This window comes from Crocodylus siamensis, chromosome 3 (assembly GCF_052110815.1).
Source record: "Crocodylus siamensis isolate JL-2025a chromosome 3, ASM5211081v1, whole genome shotgun sequence".
Lineage (NCBI taxonomy): Eukaryota > Metazoa > Chordata > Crocodylia > Crocodylidae > Crocodylus > Crocodylus siamensis.
In genome coordinates, this window is record NC_143397.1 from 260163540 (window position 1) to 260182554 (window position 19015).

Sequence of the window (19015 nt, forward strand, 5' to 3'; positions counted from 1 at the left end):
CAGGCTGGGGAACTCCCTTCTCATCAGGGCAGAGGCAGATAAGGATCTTGGAGTCATCACTGATGCCAAGATGAACACGGGCCGGCAGTGTGGGGACGCGGTCAGGAAGGCCACCCGCACCTTGTCGTGCATCCACAGATGCGTCTCGAGCAGGTCCAGGGAGGTGATCCTCCCCCTCTATGCGGCACTGGTCAAGCCACAGCTGGAGTCCTGCGTCCAGTTCTGGGCACCGCACTTCAGGAGGGATGTGGACAGCATGGAGCAGGTCCAGAGGAGGCCACTCGCATGGTCAGGGGGCAGCAGGGCAGGCCCTACGAGGAGAGGCGACGGGACCCGAACCTGTTCAGCCTCCACAAGAGAAGGCTGAGGGGGATCTAGTGGCCTGTTACAACTAGTCAGGGGGGATCAGCGGGCATTGGGGGAGTCCCTGTTCCCCCGAGCACCGCCAGGAGTGACCAGGAATAAGGGTCACAAGCTGGCAGAGGGGAGATTCAGACTAGACATCAGGAGGCGTGACTTCACGGTCAGGGCGGCTAGGATCTGGAACCAACTTCCAAAAGAAGTGGTGCTGGCTCCTACCCTGGGGGTGTTTAAGAGGAGGTTAGATGCACACCTTGCTGGGGTCGTTTGACCCCAGTAATCTTTCCTGCCATGGCAGGGGGTCGGACATGATGATCTGCTCAGGTCCCTTCAGACCCTAGAAACTATGAAACTATGTACATACCCACTGTAATTTGCCTACTTGCAAATTACTACCAGTACACTTATTTTGAATCCATATACCTTTCAAAGTCACTATTTCTTGGTTGTACATTTCAAATTAACAAGGTTTTACTGTTGTGTTCCTGTACCTAATTGCTGCAGATACTGGGCGCCTGGCCCTGTGCTCAACTGCTGCCCAGCACAACGTGGAAACAGCAAAATCCCAAGTGCCTGCAGCGCTTACAACCCTGACATGGAGGCCAAGCTTATGGAACTTGCAGATCTCAGACTGCAAGATCTTCTCTGAACCAAGCGTTCGGGACAGGTTTCATGCTGAGACCATGCTCCAGCCATAACTCAACACTGTGGACCTTGTTCCACATCTTCACCAACGACCTGGAAGATGGGATGCAGTGCACCTGCAGCAAGTCTGCAGATGGCACCAAGCTGGGGGTGTAGCAGATACACTGGAGGGTAGGGCTAGGATTCAGAGTGATCGTGACACATTGGAGGACTGGGCCAGAAGGAATCTCATGAGGTTCAACAAGGACATGTGCGAAGTCCTGCACTGAGGAGGGAGCAATCCCATGCACCGATGCAGGTGGGGATGACAGGTTGGGCAGCAGCTCTGCAGAAAAGGACCTGGGGGGACAGGGGACAAGAAGCTGAACAGGAGCCAGCAGTGCGCCCTTGGTGCCAAGAAGGCTACTGGCATCCTGGGCTGCACTGGTAGGAGCGTTGCCGGCAGATCCAGGGCAGTGATTCCTCCCCTCTATTCAGCACTGGGGAGGCCACATCTGGAGTCCTGTGTCCAGCTGTGGACACCCCACTACAGAAAGGATGTGGACACGTTGGAGAGTCTTTTTTAAAACTAGCAAATACCCACCGTGTGTCACCACTGCCTTCAGAGAAGAGTCCTATTGGACTCCTCATTCAAAGTCAGTCAGTGTGATACTGGAGCAAGTTAAAAGTTAGCCTTCCAACTCCGAAGTGAATGATAATCAAGGTCTGTCTTGCCAACGGGGAAGAAGGAGAACGCGGCCACTCCTCTTATCTAAATACGCATTGGAAACAGCGTAGTTCAACTGGGCCGTGCTGATAGTGCTCGCTGCCATCTCTCTCTTGGATGGAGGACCCAGAGGGGCATCGCTAAGGTCACCAGTGGGTATGACACCGTATGCCTAGATGCCATATGAGGCCCTGCAAGGCGTCCACCCATTATTGCGCGTTTTAAAACACACCGATTCTGAGGAAACCACTGCAGGGGTAAAGCTAAGAGGGTTCGTGAATGCTTACCTCTGCTCTCTGGTTGGTCAGGTAATTAACCACTTGACTTATGACACGAGACAGGCTCCGAATTAACTTCTCCGTTGCCACCATGCTGTGTTGCAGGGCGGTGTGAATGGCAAAGTTCTTCAGGGCTGGGATTTCTGAGCACAAACAGCCAAGAAGCAACATTATCCCTTCTCCTCAGTGACCTCCTCCATCCCTCGCAGCACTGAGCTCTGCCCAAACCCCAAATAAAGAGGCAGTCTCTGCCTTAAAGAACTCCAGGCTAATGGACGACACGACAGGTGAGGTGGTGAGTGAGGACCAGAAGTGCCAGAAAACCCATGCTTGCAAAAGCCAACAGAACCAGGTGATACAAAGGCATGATTTGAACATACTGTACTCTCACACACAACACACTGTTTTCTTTAAAAATCAGCTACTGGCAATTGGGGTGTGCACTCTACATGAAGACAGACAGTAATATCACTTTCTGCAGTGGTAAGCCTCTCCTGGAGAGAGCCAAAGCAAAGCTGCATGTGGCCTGCAGTGAGCAGCACAACACACATGCTGGGCTCCCAAACTGCTGCTACTCAGTTACTTTCTGCTCCTTACCCATACTTTCAAGGAAATATCTTTGCTTCTTTGTCCTGCCTTTCAAAAACAAGGTGCGTATCTTACGTAGAGGCATGTCGTATGTGAGAAAACATGGTATTAATACAAGGTATCTGAGTTCTATCGTGGCCATGTTCTTAGAAAAGCACATTATAAAGCTGGTCTATCAAAGGAAAATGAGACGGTCACGGTGGTAGCAAGCAGACAGAAGAGACGATTATGTTGGCAGCACAACCACCCCTAACTAGGGAACATCGCCGCATGTACCTGTGTCCTCGTCATTGTGGAAGACTTGGGGCTGCCCGTCTCGGAGCAGTTTCCCGTGCAGCTTCAGATACTCCGTGGAACTGACTGTGAAAACCTGAAGCTGATGCTGCCTGGATCCAGCTTCTCCAGGGTCCTTTGCATCTACAGTGCTGAACTCCTCGTCCTCCATCTCCTCTTCATCCTCATCCTCCTCGCACACTGCTTTCCTTCTCATTTTCTGAAATACAGGGCAGCTTGGCTTCACCTCTGCTCAAAGCTGACAGGTGACCACCTGCAGTGGCTGCAGTTACCATCTAAATCAGAGACGTTGGGCAAGTCAGCCCTAAACAGCACTGCCGGTCTTTCTATGAGGCATGCTCTGCTTCAACCACTGGTCATCAGGCTCAGCATGAGCTTTGCTGGTTGAAATTCTGGAGCACGCATGACACAGAGGGATGGACTGGATCATCATCATCGAACATCCCTTCTAGGCTACAAGCTGTCAGAGGATGCATTACTGTTCTCATGGGAAAAGCAAAATGGACACAGAGGTGCCCTCTCTGAGATGATAGTTTCCTAGTTTCTAGGGTCGGAAGGGACCTGAGCAGATCATCGAGTCCGACTCCCTGCCAGGGCAGGAAAGAGTACTGGGGTCAAATGACCCCAGCAAGATGTGCATCTAACCTCCTCTTAAACACCCCCAGGATAGGAGCCAGGACCACTTCTCTTGGAAGTTGGTCCCAGACCCTAGCCGCCCTGACTGTGAAGTCACACCTCCTGATATCTAACCTAAACCTGCCCTCTGCCAGATTGTGACCGTTATTCCTGGTCACTCCTGGCCGTGCTCGGGGGAACAGGGACTCCCCCAATGCCTGCTGGTCCCCCTGACTAGTTTATAACAGGCCACCAGATCCCCCCCTCAGCCTTCTCTTTCCGAGGCTGAACAGGTTCAGGTCCCGTCACCTCTCCTCGCAGGCCTGCCCTGCTGCCCCCGACCATGCGAGTGGCCTCCTCTGGACCTGCTCCATGCTGTCCACATCCCCCTTGAAGTGCAGCGCCCAGAACTGGACGCAATACTCCAGCTGCGGCCTGACCAGTGCCGTATAGAGGGGGAGGATCGCCTCCCTGGACCTGCTCGAGATGCATCTGTGGATGCAGGACAAGGTGCGGTTGGCCTTCCTGACCGCGTCCCCACACTGCCGGCCCATGTTCATCTTGGAGTCAGTGATGACCCCCAGAACTCTTTCCACCTCTGCGCTGATGAGAAGGGAGTTCCCCAACCTGTAGGTATGGTGCCGGTTGTTCCTCCCCAGGTGCATCACTTTGCACTTGCCTGTGTTGAATCCCATCCTATTCTCGTCTGCCCACCCTTGTAACCTGTCTAGGTCTGATTGTAGCCTGTTGCATCCTTCCAGCGTGCCCACATCCCCCCGCATCTTAGTGTCATCAGCAAATTTGAACAGGGTCCTTTTCACCCCCTCATCCAAGTCGCTGATGAAGATGTTGAACAGTGCGGGCCTGAGGACCGAGCCCTGGGGGACCCCACTGCCCACATCTCTCCAGGTCGAACATGACCCGTCACCACCGCTCTCTGAGTGCGGCCCTCCAGCCAGTTGGCGACCCGTTTGACTGTGGGTGTCTACACCACAGCCCCCAGTTTTTTAATGAGAACGGGGTGAGAGACAATGTCAAAGGCCTTCCGGAAAACCAGGAAGACGATGTCCACTGCTACCCCTGCATCTAATGATCTGGTGATCTGATCGTAAAAGGCCACCAGGCTGGTCTGACAGGACCTGCCACTGATGAACCCGTGCTGGTTGCCCCTAAGCATGCAGTCCCCCGCTGGCCCCTCCTGGATGTGTGCCAGCATAATTTTCTCAAACAGCTTTATGTTGCAAGGTGCCCTACGCTTTCCTCAGCAGAGGATGGGAATCGGAGGAGTAGCACCAATACCACCGGGATTCCCTTCCCTTTTCCTTGGATGCTGATATTTCAGAAGTCAGGTGTGGCAAGTGTTACTGGGGCAGTGCCAGGGCTGTTAGCGGGCTGGATCCAGGAACAGCTCAGCCCATACCTGGATGCATGAGGTAGGGGCAAGGATGGGGGTGGAGCTGCTCCAATCCAGATGCACCGGGGAGTGGGGAGCAGCTATGGCCTGTGTGAGGCTGGATGTAGTTGCATGGAGCTCCCACCACTCCCCCACTACCAAATTTCCCAACCCATGAAGGTCCCCACGGGCCAGATTTGGCCCCATGGGCCAGAGGTTGAGCACCTGTGGGGCCAAATCTAGAGAAAAGCAGCAAAAAGCCAATGCCTGCCTGAGAACAGTCCTCTCCGTGCCCACCTACCTGAAGGCTGCTGTTGAAATCCATACATATCTGCTGCTTGGAAAAATTATTTCGCGCCTGGACGCAGATCAGACTAATGGCACGAAGCTTTGCCTCTTTCTCCCTTTGCAAGACACGGACCTAAGAGCAGACAGGAGTGAGAGGTGATCATCCATGCAGAATGGAGGGCACTGAATTTACAGCTGCAACAAAAACCTGGAGCCACATGTGGGCTGCACAGCGTGATCTCGCTGGGACATCTCTTCTGCTCAGGGGTCAGAAGGGCACAGCTGCTCAAGGAGGGAGCTTAGAAGAACCCACCCTTCCCCATCAAGTCACAGCTCTCGGTGCTACTCACTCTGAACTCCCTCTCCAGGAGCTGCTTCCTCAGGTCGTTTTCTGTCTGGGTCCAAGTTTCTGCATCACGTCCATGCCTTTGCTGTACACAGGGAAGAATATTGGAGAGCATCAAAGCCAGAACCTGGCAGGCAGCAAGGCAGTGCCCCCTGCCCCAAGCTTAGCCCAAGCAGTATTCCCCAGACCTTCCTGGGCTCTCACGGATACTTAATGGTACTTTCTAGGCCATGGCTTGTTTGATTTTCTATCAGAAAAATTCTGTGCCTTGGAAGCATGTGGCTAGCTGTACCTGAACCCCATCTCCCTAAAATGTGCCTTATGTTTTTGGACAGTTTTCATCTGTGCCAATTACTGAAGTCCCTTGGAAGAGCACAGAGGAAATCTCATGACCATCTCCCTCGTGCCCAAGTACAACCAGGGCACTTCCACTCCAACCTGTGATTAAAAAAGCATCCTCACCCTAAAGACTTCCCTCCCCCTCCTGCCAGAGGACGTAGCATAGGGAGAGAGGACATCCCTGCCAGCACCTCAGACTGGCCCTCATCTCATTCGGAAGGGGATGAGGCACCTTCCAGTGCAGAGACAGAGACAATGCCCCTGTTTAGATCACAAAGACAGGAGGACCCCAAATCCTCAAGCTTGGTGAAGGACAAATACTTTCTGCCCACAGGTTGAGCAGGCAAAGACCTGGGGAGTTCTCAGTACCACTGTGCTTTAGCCTTGCCCATAGACAGGACGGGTGTCCGCGTTCTCACTTGAGCTCTCAATGCCTAAATGCAGCTTGCTTGCTCAGGCAGGGCTGTCATAAAGCGATTTGCTCTAGCGTGGCCTGGCAGCTCTCCCCTGTCTGGGAACGTGTCGCCTGACTCTGGGTGGCAGGGCACCGGGTCAGCTAGAGGGGCGCAGCTGTTGTCTCACTCTCCTGGGAAGCCAAACGCACAACCTCCTCACATACCCGATTTTCTACTGCCCTCAAAGCTGCTTCAAAAGAAATGCTCTACGGGGTCAGAGCACAGGTCCACCCAGCCCAATATCTTGCCGTAGCAGTACTGTACAAGGCCCTTCAGAGACCACCTGCTATGACGCTGTCTGGATTTGTCCAGGTAAGTGAAACCACAGCTTCTTGTGAGGATTTACACGCACGGAATGTAAGACCACACCCAGCTGAACTGTGGAGATGCTAGCCACAGTGACACCAAAAAAGAGAACAGCTTGTTATACAGCACCAAGAGCTACATGTTAGGAAAAAATGTAGCTTCAGACAGACTCATAGAACACGAGGGCTGGAAGGGACCTCAGGGGGTCACATGTCGTCCAACCCCCTGCTCCAAGCAGGACCAGCCCCAGCGACATCATCCCAGCCACGGCTTTGTCTACCCAGGATTTGAAAACCTCCAAGGATGGAGACCCCCCCCACCTCTCCACCTCTCAGGGTAACCTATTCCAGTGCTTCACTACCCTCCCCATGAGAATGTTTTTCTTAATATCTAACCTCAACTTTCCTTGCTGTAACCAGAGCCCATTGCTCCTTGCTCTGTCACCTGCCCCCACAGAGAACAGCCCAGCTCCAGATGACAGGGGATGTGCTACAGAGGATGCTGTCTGGCACATATGAGGCTTTGGAGGAAGTGAAGTCTATAGGAGGGGGAAGAAGCTTTACTCACCTCTTGCTGGAGTTGAGCATACAAGGTTTCCTTCTCCATTTCCACTTGCATTCGCTGCTCTTCCAGCTCTCCTACCACCTCTTCGATAGGCTGCGTTTCATCCCTTAAATCTAGGTCCCTGCAAGATAGGAGACACAGCAATTATGCTTTAAAGCACTACAGAACAATGAATCACTACAAAACAAACATGGTCACACAGTGAAAATCTATTTGGATGAACTGGCTCTTTTTATAACAAGTGAACCCATGCACACCACCACACGTAGCTGGGACTGCACACAACTGGCTGTGCACTCCTTCCGTGACTTTTTTGGCTTGCAAATCTTCCCAGATGTTTGGCACGTTGTAATAAAACTTAGGGAGCTGATCCAAAATCCTGTGAGCTCACTAAAAAGACTCCTCTTGACTTCAGTGGGTTCTGGATCAGGCTCATAGCCAGCAAAGCAGGGGACATCATGCTTAAACACTGAAAGCCTCACCTCAGCAAAACAACCAAGGCAAATATTTCCCAAGCCCATAAAATTAAGCCAGTCCTGAGGCAATGGATACCAAGAAGCACATACCAATTCTGATCCCCTCATACACTTAGGACCCTGCTCCCCGAAAGGCTGTTGCAGTAGCAGCCACGATTTATATCTGGATGCAGAAGCACAACCGCAAGGCTGCACCTTGGGGGTACAATCCAGGCCTGTCACTCCCCAGGAAAGCCAGAGGAAGCTAAGCATGCTCAGCACCTCCCCTAATTGAGCTCTTAAATGTAAAGGTGAGAGACAGAACTATCCATTGTGGGCTTGTAAAATGCCAGGCAGAAAACCTAAGGAATTGCACAGCAGCCCTGAGGACACAGGCCGCATGTGTACATGAGAAGCAAGGTATCCAGGTTGTAGCCATATTGGTCTAGAGGCAAAGGAATCAAACCTGTGGCGAGGTGATATCTCGTATTAGATCAATTAGATATTTGCAACAAAAAAAAATCTTTATTTGCAAGCATTTGGGCACAGGCACCCTTCATCAGGCCTATGCAAGTATCTAGTTGGTCTAATAAAAGATATTACTTCTGCCATGAGTTTTGATTCCACAAGAAGCAGGTTTTTTCGCGATATCTTTTATGAGTCCAACTGTACAGTTCAGAGACATTACACAAGCTTTTGGGCACAAAGTGCCCTTCTTCAGGTACTTATACAGCCAGTCCAATAGAACAGACCGCCCTACAAACCTGGCTTGTCATGTATTTCCAGGACCATCCTGGCTACAACAACAGTCCAACCCTACAGTTCCTTGTACTTACTATTAGCATCTTGCATTGGCTATTGCCGGACAGCTCCTGCCTCTCCAAACCAATTAGTCTCCAAGGTGCCCCCTGCTCTGCCTTCTTCCTGACTTTAGGCTAACAAGACTAATGATCTCGCTCCACCTACACTTATATAGCAATATAAGTCTTCAGCTTACAACAGCATTCATGAGAGATGAAGAGGATAAAAGTGAATAAAAGGCTAGAGATGTAGATGTGGGTGGATCTAGGATTTAGATGGTATAATGCATCACTGCATATGACCCAATACATATTTTTCTCCTGGTAAAAAGAAACTAAAAGCTTTACCAATAAACCAGGGCCAAGGGCTGTATTATTCAGTTTAAGTTAAAAACGAAAACAAATATAGCTTTATTAAAATGAGCATTAATTTGCTATGGAATACATTTTCTTTTAAAAACAAAACAAACTAGGCAAAAATAATTTTTTTTAAATGTTGTTTCTTTAGTCCTGTCATCATTGGAATTAAATGAACATCTCTTCCAGATGCATAAAACAAAGTCTAGCCTCCTTGACCATCCTCCATTCTCCCCTTGTACTCAGCCTTGGGGAGGCCGCAGCTGGAGTACTGCTTCCAGTTTTGGGCTCCACAATTCAAAAAGGATGTGGAGAAGCTTGAGAGAGTCCAGAGGAGAGCCACGTGCATGATCAGAGGTCAGGAAAACAGATCTTATGACGACAGGCTGAGAGACATGGAGCATTTTAGCTTGGAAAAGCGCAGGCTCAGGGGTGATCTGATGGCCACCTATAAGTTTATCAGGGGTGACCACCAGGATCTGGGGGAACGTCTGTTCACCAGAGCGCCCCAAGGGATGACGAGGTCGAACGGTCACAAACTCCTGCAAGACCATTTCAGGCTGGACATAAGGAAGAATTTCTTTACTGTCCCAGCCCCCAAGGTCTGGAACAGTCTGCCAGCGGAGGTGGTTCAAGCACCTACACTGAACACCTTCAAGAGTAAATTGGATGCTTATCTTGCTGGGATCCCAGCTGACTTCCTGCCCTTTGGGCGGGGGGCTGGACTTGATCTTCCGAGGTCCCTTCCAGCCCTAATGTCTATGAAATATATGAAACTACCACACCTGAGTTACCATTCATCTGAGTTAATGTTTCCACACCCAAGTTAATGAGCTTTTATACACGTGATCCAGGAGTGGGGGGAGCTTTAATTGGAGCGGCTCTTGGAGTAGTGAGGCTGCTCCAGTGCAACGTAATTACAATGTGTCAGAGAAGACTCGATTAATTGAGTCTGCTCTTGGAGCCACTCTGATTAAAGCACCTGGACAGTCGCATTTACCAGCATCCCCACCCTTAAAAATGGCAATAGGAGTGCTTTAATTTAACGTAAAGCTCCCTCACCACCATTTTTAAGCACAGGGACGCTGATACACAAGACACTGGAGTCTGCTGGAGTGTGGCAATTATCACGCTCCAGCAGACTTGATAAATTGAGTCTCCAGCACACTATAATTACAGGGCCTCAGAGCAGCTTTGCTGCTCATGTGCAGGAGCCCTATGTTTTTAGCTACAGTCTGCAGGGCTGTGACATAGGAGCTTCATTACCAGGAGGAACTAAGAGAAGAACAAAGGCTAGATTGATTAGTGGAACATGAATACCATAAAATGGAGAGAGGGATGTTAACACCTGTGGCGTGAACAGTTTAGAAGGAAACAGATGATAATGAGTCATGAAGTCATGTAACACCCTCACTGCTGCCTAAATAGAAATGCTGCTGCTACTGCCAGGCTTTTCATAGTTTCATAGTAGTTTCCTAGTTTCTAGGGTCGGAAGGGACCTGAGCAGATCATCTAGTCCAACCCCCTGCCATGGCAGGAAAGAGTACTGGGCTCAAACGACCCCAGTAAGGTGTTCATCCAGCCTCCTTCTAAAGACCCCCAGGGTAGGAGCCTGCACCACTTCTCTTGGAAGTTGGTTCCAGACCCTAGCCGCCCTGACCGTGAAGTCGCGCCTCCTGATGTCTAGCCTAAATCTCCCCTCTGCCAGCTTGTGACCATTATTCCTGGTCACTCCTGATGGTGCTCAGGGAACAGGGACTCCCCCAGTGCCTGCTGGTCCCCCCTGACTAGTTTATAACAGGCCACAAGATCCCCACTCAGCCTTCTCTTGTGGAGGCTGAACAGGTTCAGGTCCTGTCGCCTCTCCTCATAGGGCCTGCCCTGCTGCCCCCAATCATGCGAGTGGCCTCCTCTGGGCCCTCTCCATGCTGCCCACATCCCTCCTGAAGTGCGGCGCCCAGAACTGGACGCAGGACTCCAGCTGCGGCCTGACCAGTGCCGCGTAGACGGGGAGGATCACCTCCCTGGACCTGCTTGAGATGCATCTGTGGATGCAGGACAAGATGCGGTTGGCCTTCCTGACCGCGTCCCCACACTGCCGGCCCATATTCATCTTGGAGTCAATGATGACCCCCAGATCCTTTTCTGCCTCCGTGCTGACAAGAGGGGAGTTCCCCAGCCTGTAGGTATGGTGCCGGTTGTTCCTCCCCAGGTGCATCACCTTGCACTTGTCTGTGTTGAATATCATCCTATTCACATCTGCCCACCCTTGTAGCCTGTCTAGGTCTGATTGTAGCCTGTTGCATCCTTCTAGTGTGCCCACATCCCCCCACATCTTAGTGTCAACAGCAAATTTAAACAGGTGCTTTTTACCCCCTCGTCCAAGTCACTGATGAAGATGTTGAACAGTGCGGGCCCGAGGACCGAGCCCTGGGGGACCCCACTGCCCGCGTCCCTCCAGGCTGAGAAGGACCCAGCCACCACCACCCTCTGGGCGCGGCCCTCCAGCCAGTTGGTGACCCATTTGACTGTGTGGGTGTCTACACCACAGCCCCCCAGTTTCTTAATGAGAACAGGGTGAGAGACAGTGTCAAAAGCCTTCCGGAAGTCCAGGAAGATGATGTCCACTGCTCCCCCTGCATCTAATGATCTGGTAACCTGGTCGTAGAAGGCCACCAGGTTGGTCTGACAGGACCTGCCACTGATGAACCCATGTTGGTTGCCCTTAAGCATGCAGTCCCCTGCTGGCCCCTCCTGGATGTGTGCCAGGATAATTTTCTCAAACAGCTTGCCTAGGATTGAGGTAAGAATAACTGACTTATAGTTTCGTGGGTCCTCCTTCCTCCCCTTTTTGAAGATGGGAACCACGTTGGCCCTCTTCCAGTCCTCTGGCACCGCACCAGAGCACCACAAGTGCTCGTACAGCCGTGCCAGGGGACTTGCAGTGACCTCGGCCAGTTCCTTTAGAACTCTAGGGTGGAGATCCTCCGGGCCGGCTGACTTGAATACATCCAACCCCTCCAAAAGCTCCCTAACTAGTTCCTCGCTAACCCGTGGCCCAGGTGTGCCTCCCCCGCGGCCTGAGGGGGGCCCAGCAGGGAGGTGGCTGTTCTGGTCCCTACTTAGGAAGACGGAGGCAAAGAAATCGTTAAACATGTTAGCTTTATCGTCTGGTGGGACAGCCAAATTTCCCAACGCCTCCTGCAAGGGCCCCACATTACCCGGGACCTTCTTTTTGCCCCCTATGTATTTAAACAAGGACTTCTTATTGTCCTTAATCTGGGAAGCCAGTCCCAGTTCCATCTCTGCCTTGGCCTTCCTGACTGCCCCCCTTCATCCCCGAGCAACTGCAGAATAGTCCGCCCTGGTGATGACCCCTTCTTTCCAATCTCTCCTTTTAGCAAGGAGACATTCCCAGATGCTTTTGGTGAGCCACGGAGGCTTGTGTGCTCTCCTGCTCCTCTTGATCCTCGTCGGGATTACCTTCCTTTGGGCTTGGAGGATCGTCTCCTTAAGGAGCGACCACTCTTCTTGGACACCTGGCTCCCCCCACCTCTCCGGGACCTCAGCGCTTCCCCAACTATCCTCCTTAGCTCGTTGAAGTTTGCCCTCCTGAAGTCCAGGGCTGCTGCCTTACAGCATGCCTTTGCCACCTTGCGCTGGATGGTGACTCCCAGCAGGCGATGATCACTGTCGCCCAGGTGGTCGAGCACCCACAGCCCCCGCACCAGGTCATTTCCCGTGGCCAGCACCAGGTCCAGCAAGGCGTCCCCCCCGGTGGGGCTGTGCACCTCCTGGGTTCGATGGAGGTCCTGCACTCTGGCCAAGAACCGACGTGAGCGGTCAGACCTGGCTGACTGCTCCTCCCAGCAGATGTCTGGGACGTTCAGGTCCCCCATGACTGCCACATCCTTAGCCTTCACTACCTCCGTGAGCTGACCTAAGAATTCCTGGTCAAGCTCTTTTCTCTGGTTGGTTTTACACTTTGAGGAAGCAGGAATCAAAAGGGGAATGGGACCTCAGCACTGCACCCCTGGATCTGGCCCGGGTATAGAAGCATTTCTCACACTAATAAACATCAAGGACTTTTGCTGTTACTGTTTGCAACAGTGCTACTGTCAAAAACAGCCAAACCAGAACACAGAACTGAGAAACTCCTCGTCCTCGCAGGCTGTGATCCCTGTAGCAGGCCACTCTACCTTTTAGATCTCACAATCCTTCCCATCACATGCGAGTGAGGGGCAGCAACAATGCTCCTGACAAGTTGCTTAAGAAGGTTTATGCTTAACAGAGCTTGGGTGACAAGCACCACTGCAGGCAAGATGCACTCGTGCAGCAGGCTCGGGATACAACGAGGCTACCTGATTATTTCCGGGACGTTACAGCTGTCAGTCTTCGTACAAACGAAAGCTAAACTCCCGAACTGGCCATCCATGAGCAGCTGTCTCCGCAGGCTGGCGCTCAGCATGTCTTTGGCAGTCTTGTCATCCACAGCTCTGTTGATGTTGGCTACTACCCAGACTGCATTGCAATTCTTTAAATACTAGAGGATGGGGACAAAGGGCAGGTTAAAGAACCCCGTGATTGTCACCTCTTACTAAAAGAATACATTTAAAACAAATGGTCTAGGAGATGTTTCCCCATTTCAGCATCTCCAAAATACGTGGCACCCAAGAGGGAAGGTCACTTCAAAGTCTCCTGTAGAAGCTCTGGTTGAGGGCTGAAGGCCACAGCTATTTATATGCAGAGGCTTAAAGCATCCACATGTAACAAGCTGCACGTGTTTAATGGTGGTTAGTGGTCAGATGTGCCATTATCCATCTTTTGCCCTCTCTCCTCTGTGGAAGCACTACAGTTGGCCCTTCCCATGCATGTACTGACAGAACAGTGAGGCAGCCCAGCAGACACAAGCGGTCAAAACCTATCCTGATGGCAAAAAAGAAGTATGGATTAAAGCAGAGAGGTGCCACTTCCAGTTGAATGAGGTGCCTGAGGAACTACAGCTGCAGAGTGGAGAGGAACTAACCGGCAACTCTTCAGAGAGTTGGTTGGTTGGATGTGAGGCGGCCCCAGGGAGGCACTCAGAGCTTGGTAGGTGGCTGGGTGCAGCGAGGCAAGGCGGGTGGCTCAGCGCAGGAGCGCTCCTTACTGACCCGCCACAGGGGAAACTGGGCTGATTGAGTCTGGAGAAGAGAAGACCGAGGGGGATTGAATAGCAGCCGTCACCTCTCTGCCGGGGGGCTGCAAAGAGGATGGAGCTGGGCTGGTCTCAGTGGGGGCAGAAGGCAGGACAAGGAGCAATGGGCTCAAGTTCCAGCAAGGGAGGTTTAAGTCAGATATTTGGAAAGAATCTCTCACCAGGAGGGTAGTAAAGCACTGGAACAGGTTACCCAGAGAGGTGGTGGACTCTCCATCCTTGGAGGTGTTTATGACCCCGCCAGCCCTCTTGTCTGTGATTCTATAAATTCCAACACACGTCACTGCTACTCTATTGCCACAGCAGAGTGGATCCAAGGTCCATTGCCAACAGCATTTTGTCTCAGATCAAGGTCATCTTAAAAGTGAGGCATAAATCCCTGTATGAAACCTAGAAGTGTAATACAATACCCTCCTTAGGGACCTCTCCGCTGCAACTATACAATAACGAGTTTATACCCTGAAGCACAATTATGGACAGGTCTTGTCACATTAACTTAGTTAATGTAGCTGCAGAGACTCCTTGTTCAGAGAAGTTTAACCCTCTCAAAGTCTTACTAATCAACTTAGTTTCATAGTTTCTAGGGTCGGAAGGGACCTGAGCAGATAATCGAGTCTGACCCCCCGCCATGGCAGGAAAGAGTACTGGGTTCAAATGACCCCAGCAAGATGTGCATCTAACCTCCTCTTAAACACCCCCAGGGTAGGAGCCAGCACCACTTCTCTTGGAAGCTGGTCCCAGACCCTAGCCGCCCTGACCGTGAAGTCGCGCCTCCTGATGTCTAGTCTGAATCTCCCCTCTGCCAGCTTGTGACCGCTATTCCTGGTCACTCCTGGCGGTGCTCGGGGGAACAGGGACTCCCCCAATAACTGCTGATCCCCCCTGACTAGTTTATAACAGGCCACAAGATCCCCCCTCAGCCTTCTCTTGTGGAGGCTGAACAGGTTCAGGTCCCGTAGCCTCTCCTCGTCGGGCCTGCCCTGCTGCCCCCGACCATGCGAGTGGCCTCCTCTGGACCCTCTCCATGCTGTCCACATCCCTCCTGAAGTGCGGTGCCCAGAGCTGGATGCAGTCCTCCAGCTGCGGCCTGACCAGTGCCGCATAGAGGGGGACGATCACCTCCCTGGACCTGCTTGAGATGCATCTGTAGATGGACGACAAGGTGCGGTTGGTCTTCCTGACCGCATCCCCCCACTGCCGGCCCATGTTCATCTTGGCATCAGTGATGACTCCAAGATCCTTTTCTGCCTCTGCCCTGATGAGAAGGGAGTTCCCCAGCCTGTAGGTATGGTGCTGGTTCTTCATCCCCAGGTGCAGCACCTTGCACTTGTCCATGTTGAATATCATCCTGTTCTCATCCGCCCACCCCTGTAACCTGTCTAGGTCCGATTGTAGCCTATTCCTTCCTTGTAGAGTGCCCACATCCCCCCACATCTTAGCATCATCACCAAATTTGAACAGGTGCTTTTTACCCCCTCGTCCAAGTCACTGATGAAGATGTTGAACAGTGCGGGCCCGAGGACCGAGCCCTGGGGGACCCCACTGCCCACATCCCTCCAAGTCGAACATGACCCGTCCACCACCGCTCTCTGGGTGCGGCCCTGCAGGCAGTCGGTGACACATCTGACTGTCTGGGTGTCGACACCACAGCCCCCAGTTTCTTAATGAGAACGGGGTGAGAGACGGTGTCAAAAGCCTTCCAGAAGTCCAGGAAGACGATGTCCACTGCTACCCCTGCATCTAATGATCTGGTGATCATAAAAGGCCACCAGGTTGGTCTGACAGGACCTGCCACTGATGAACCCGTGCTGGTTGCCCCTAAGCATGCAGTCCCCTGCTGGCCCCTCCTGGATGTGTGCCAGTATAATTTTCTCGAACAGCTTGCCTAGGATCGAGGTAAGACTAACCGGCCGATAGTTTCCCGGGTCCTCCCTCCTGCCTTTTTTGAAGATGGGGACCACGTTGGCCTTCTTCCAGTCCTCCAGTACCTCTCCAGAGCACCATGAGAGCTCATAAAGCCGTGCCAGGGGACTTGCAATGACCTCGGCCAGTTCCTTTAGCACTCTAGGGTGGAGATCCTCCGGGCCGGCTGACTTGAATACGTCCAACCCCTCCAGAAGCTCCCTAACTAAACCCTCGCTAACCCGTGGCCCAGATGTGTCTCCCCCGGGGCCCGAGGGGGCCCAGCAGGGAGGCGGCTGTTCTGGTCCCTACTTAGGAAGATGGAGGCAAAGAAATCGTTAAACATGTTAGTTTTGCCATCTGGTGTGACGACCAAGTTTCCCATCGCATCCTGCAAGGGCCCCACATTACCCGGGACCTTCTTTTTACCCCCTACGTATTTAAAAAAGGACTTCTTATTGTCCTTAATCTGGGAAGCCAGTCCCAGTTCCATCTCTGCCTTGGCCTTCCTAACTACCCCCGACATCCCCGAGCAACTACAGAATAGTCCGCCCTGGTGATGACCCCTTCCTTCCACTGGGTGTAAGCCTCCTTCTTAGCAAAGAGACATTCCCGGATGCTTTTGGTGAGCCACGGAGGCTTGTGTGCTCTCCTGCTCCCTTTGATCCTCGTTGGGATTACCTCCCTTTGGGCTTGGAGGATCGTCTCCTTAAGGAGCGACCACTCTTCTTGGACACCCGGCTCCCCTCCCCTCTGGGACCTCAGCACATCCCCAACTATCCTCCTCAGCTCATTGAAGTCCTCCCTCCTAAAATCTAGGGCCGCTGCCTTGCTGCAGGCCTTTGCCACCTTGCGCTGGATGGTGAATCCCAGCGGGCGATGATCGCTGTCGCCCAGGGGGTCGAGCACCCGCAGCCCCCTCACCAGGTCATCTCCCGTGGCCAGCACCAGGTCCGACAAGGCGTCCCCCCGGTGGGGCTGTGCACCTCCTGGGTTAGATGGAGGTCCTGCACTCTGGCTAAGACCCTGCGTGAGCGGTCAGACCTGGCTGACTGCTCCTCCCAGCAGATGTCCGGGAAGTTCAGGTCCCCCATGACGACCACATCCTGAGCCCTCACCACCTCTGTGAGCTGACCCAAGAAATCCTGGTCAAGCTCCTCTCCCTGGTTGGGAGGTCTGTAGTAGACCCCCACCGTTAAGTCCCTTTCCCCTCGACTGCCTTGTACTCTAACCCAAAGCACCTCAGAGTGCCCCTCCTCTGACTCCTTGCTAATTAACGAGGATGTGTATTCCTCCTTAATATAGAGCACCACGCCCCCACCTCTCCTTCCTATCCTGTCCCTCCTGTACAGCCTATAGCCCTTGAGATTCACCGCCCAACTTCCCGCAAAGCTGGTGTCTGACAGCCAGTGCCAGGTGCTGATTAAATGACACTGCAGACACTCATGCCTAATGGACCCAGGAGGAGGGAAGATGTTCCTCATCATGTAATGCCTATTGGGAAACATGGAAGAATAGAAGTTCACCCTAATATACAACCTAAATTTCCTCTGCTGCCATTTAAGACCATTGCACCCTGGACTGTACCTTGCAGCCACAGAGAACAGTTTATCCCTATTGTTTCTATAACCATCCTTCAGGGTACTGAAGGCTGTTATTAAATCCCACCTCCATCTTCTCTTCTCCGGACTAAAAAATCCTAGCTCCTTCAGCCTCTCCTCATAAATCATGATTCCCAGGCCTCTCACCTGGGCTCCTTCTAATATACTCACGCCCTTCTTGAAGTGCGGGGCCCAAAACTGGACACAGGACTCCAGGAAAGGCCTCACCACAAAAGGATCACTTCCCTTGGCTTGCAAGTGACACTCCTGTTAATACAGCCAGTCTGCTATTGGCTCACTTTGCATTGAGAAGACAGGAGATTAATTAATTCTAAGGCAGACAGGCACTGGGAACTAGAAGCATAAAATGTTTTTAAAGAAGAAAGAAAAGGAAAATCTACAGCCCTTAAAAGGACAGTGATCACAAAGAGACCAACATACCTCTTTGGCTGCACTGTCTCTAGCTGCATTGGAATCTCGTATGCCCGGCAAGTCCACCAGCACGGCCCCCGTCTTCAATACATCGGTGTCGGGAACGCGGATCCTGACACATTTCACAATTGGCCAGAATTCACCGCCTTTCATGTCACATAGACTGTCTGTCCGAGAGTCAATGAACTTCTCTATTTTTGTGCGAAAATCTGTGGCCTGGGAAGGGACAGTGAAAGAGCTAGGTTCACTCCTGAAACACCAGGAAATAGGCCAAGCCACTCAGGTCACCATATGCCCAAGTCTGACACAGCCTAAGCAGAAGGAGAGGCCAAAAGGCCAGGCGTCAAACCACGCTACATTTACCTTCTCTGCAGAGATGTGTTTCACCGTTCCGAGATGCTGGGTCACCTCCCGCATCTCCTTCAGCCTCGGAAGTTCTGCTACCGTCCCGTAGACGGCCTTCACACGACTGTAGGCAGCGCCCGCTTCTGTTTTGCGATCTGGGCAACGTTTCTTCAAGTTACCAGATTTGTCTTTCATATCTTCCAGCAGGGCCTTCAGCTCGTTGTCCCACTCCTGAAGTGACACACACACACACACACACAGATGAGTATTCCAGAAAAGACTTTTTGGTTTTCTGCCTACAACAAAACATTACTAAACTTAACAGGAACCTAGACTAAGTGCCCTGCTTGCCCCCAGGTGTAGGAGTAAAAAAACCAGCTCTGCTAAGATTACTTCAAGATTTTTTTTAGGTTATTATTTATGCTGGCTAGAAAAATCCTCTTTACACAGTTTCAAACATTCTCAGGAGCTTTTTCCTTTCCCCTTGAAAGATAAAACACAGTTTAGAGGCAGGGTAGATTTGCACCTTAAAGATATCTCATGTAGAAAATAAAGTTTCCCAACCAGTTTCAGATTCTTTTTCAGGTAGTGCTGGAGGAAGCCAGCACAGAAGTGCTCTGGGTTAGAATACAAAGCAGTCGCGGGGGAAGAGACTTAACAGTGGGGGTCTACTACAGACCACCGAACCAAGGGGAAGAGCTCGACCAGGAATTCTTAAGTCAGCTCATGGAGGTAGTGAGGCCAAAGGA

The 19015-nt window shown here is 52.0% G+C and overlaps 1 protein-coding gene across 3 annotated transcripts in view; it reads right to left on the reverse strand.

The window, feature by feature from the left end:
• LOC149869768 (uncharacterized) overlaps positions 1–19015 on the reverse strand; it is an 86042-nt gene that overhangs the window by 37901 nt on the left and 29126 nt on the right. For all 3 annotated transcript variants that reach the window (XM_090040878.1, XM_090040879.1, XM_090040880.1), the window contains exons 9-16: positions 18285–18497; positions 17931–18137; positions 13151–13332; positions 7181–7298; positions 5518–5598; positions 5181–5300; positions 2854–3070; positions 1999–2132 (exon numbers count right to left, since the gene is read on the reverse strand). In XM_090040878.1, coding sequence (XP_089897004.1) covers positions 1999–2132; positions 2854–3070; positions 5181–5300; positions 5518–5598; positions 7181–7298; positions 13151–13332; positions 17931–18137; positions 18285–18497 — 1272 coding nt within the window. The remainder of the gene's footprint in view (positions 1–1998; positions 2133–2853; positions 3071–5180; positions 5301–5517; positions 5599–7180; positions 7299–13150; positions 13333–17930; positions 18138–18284; positions 18498–19015) is intronic.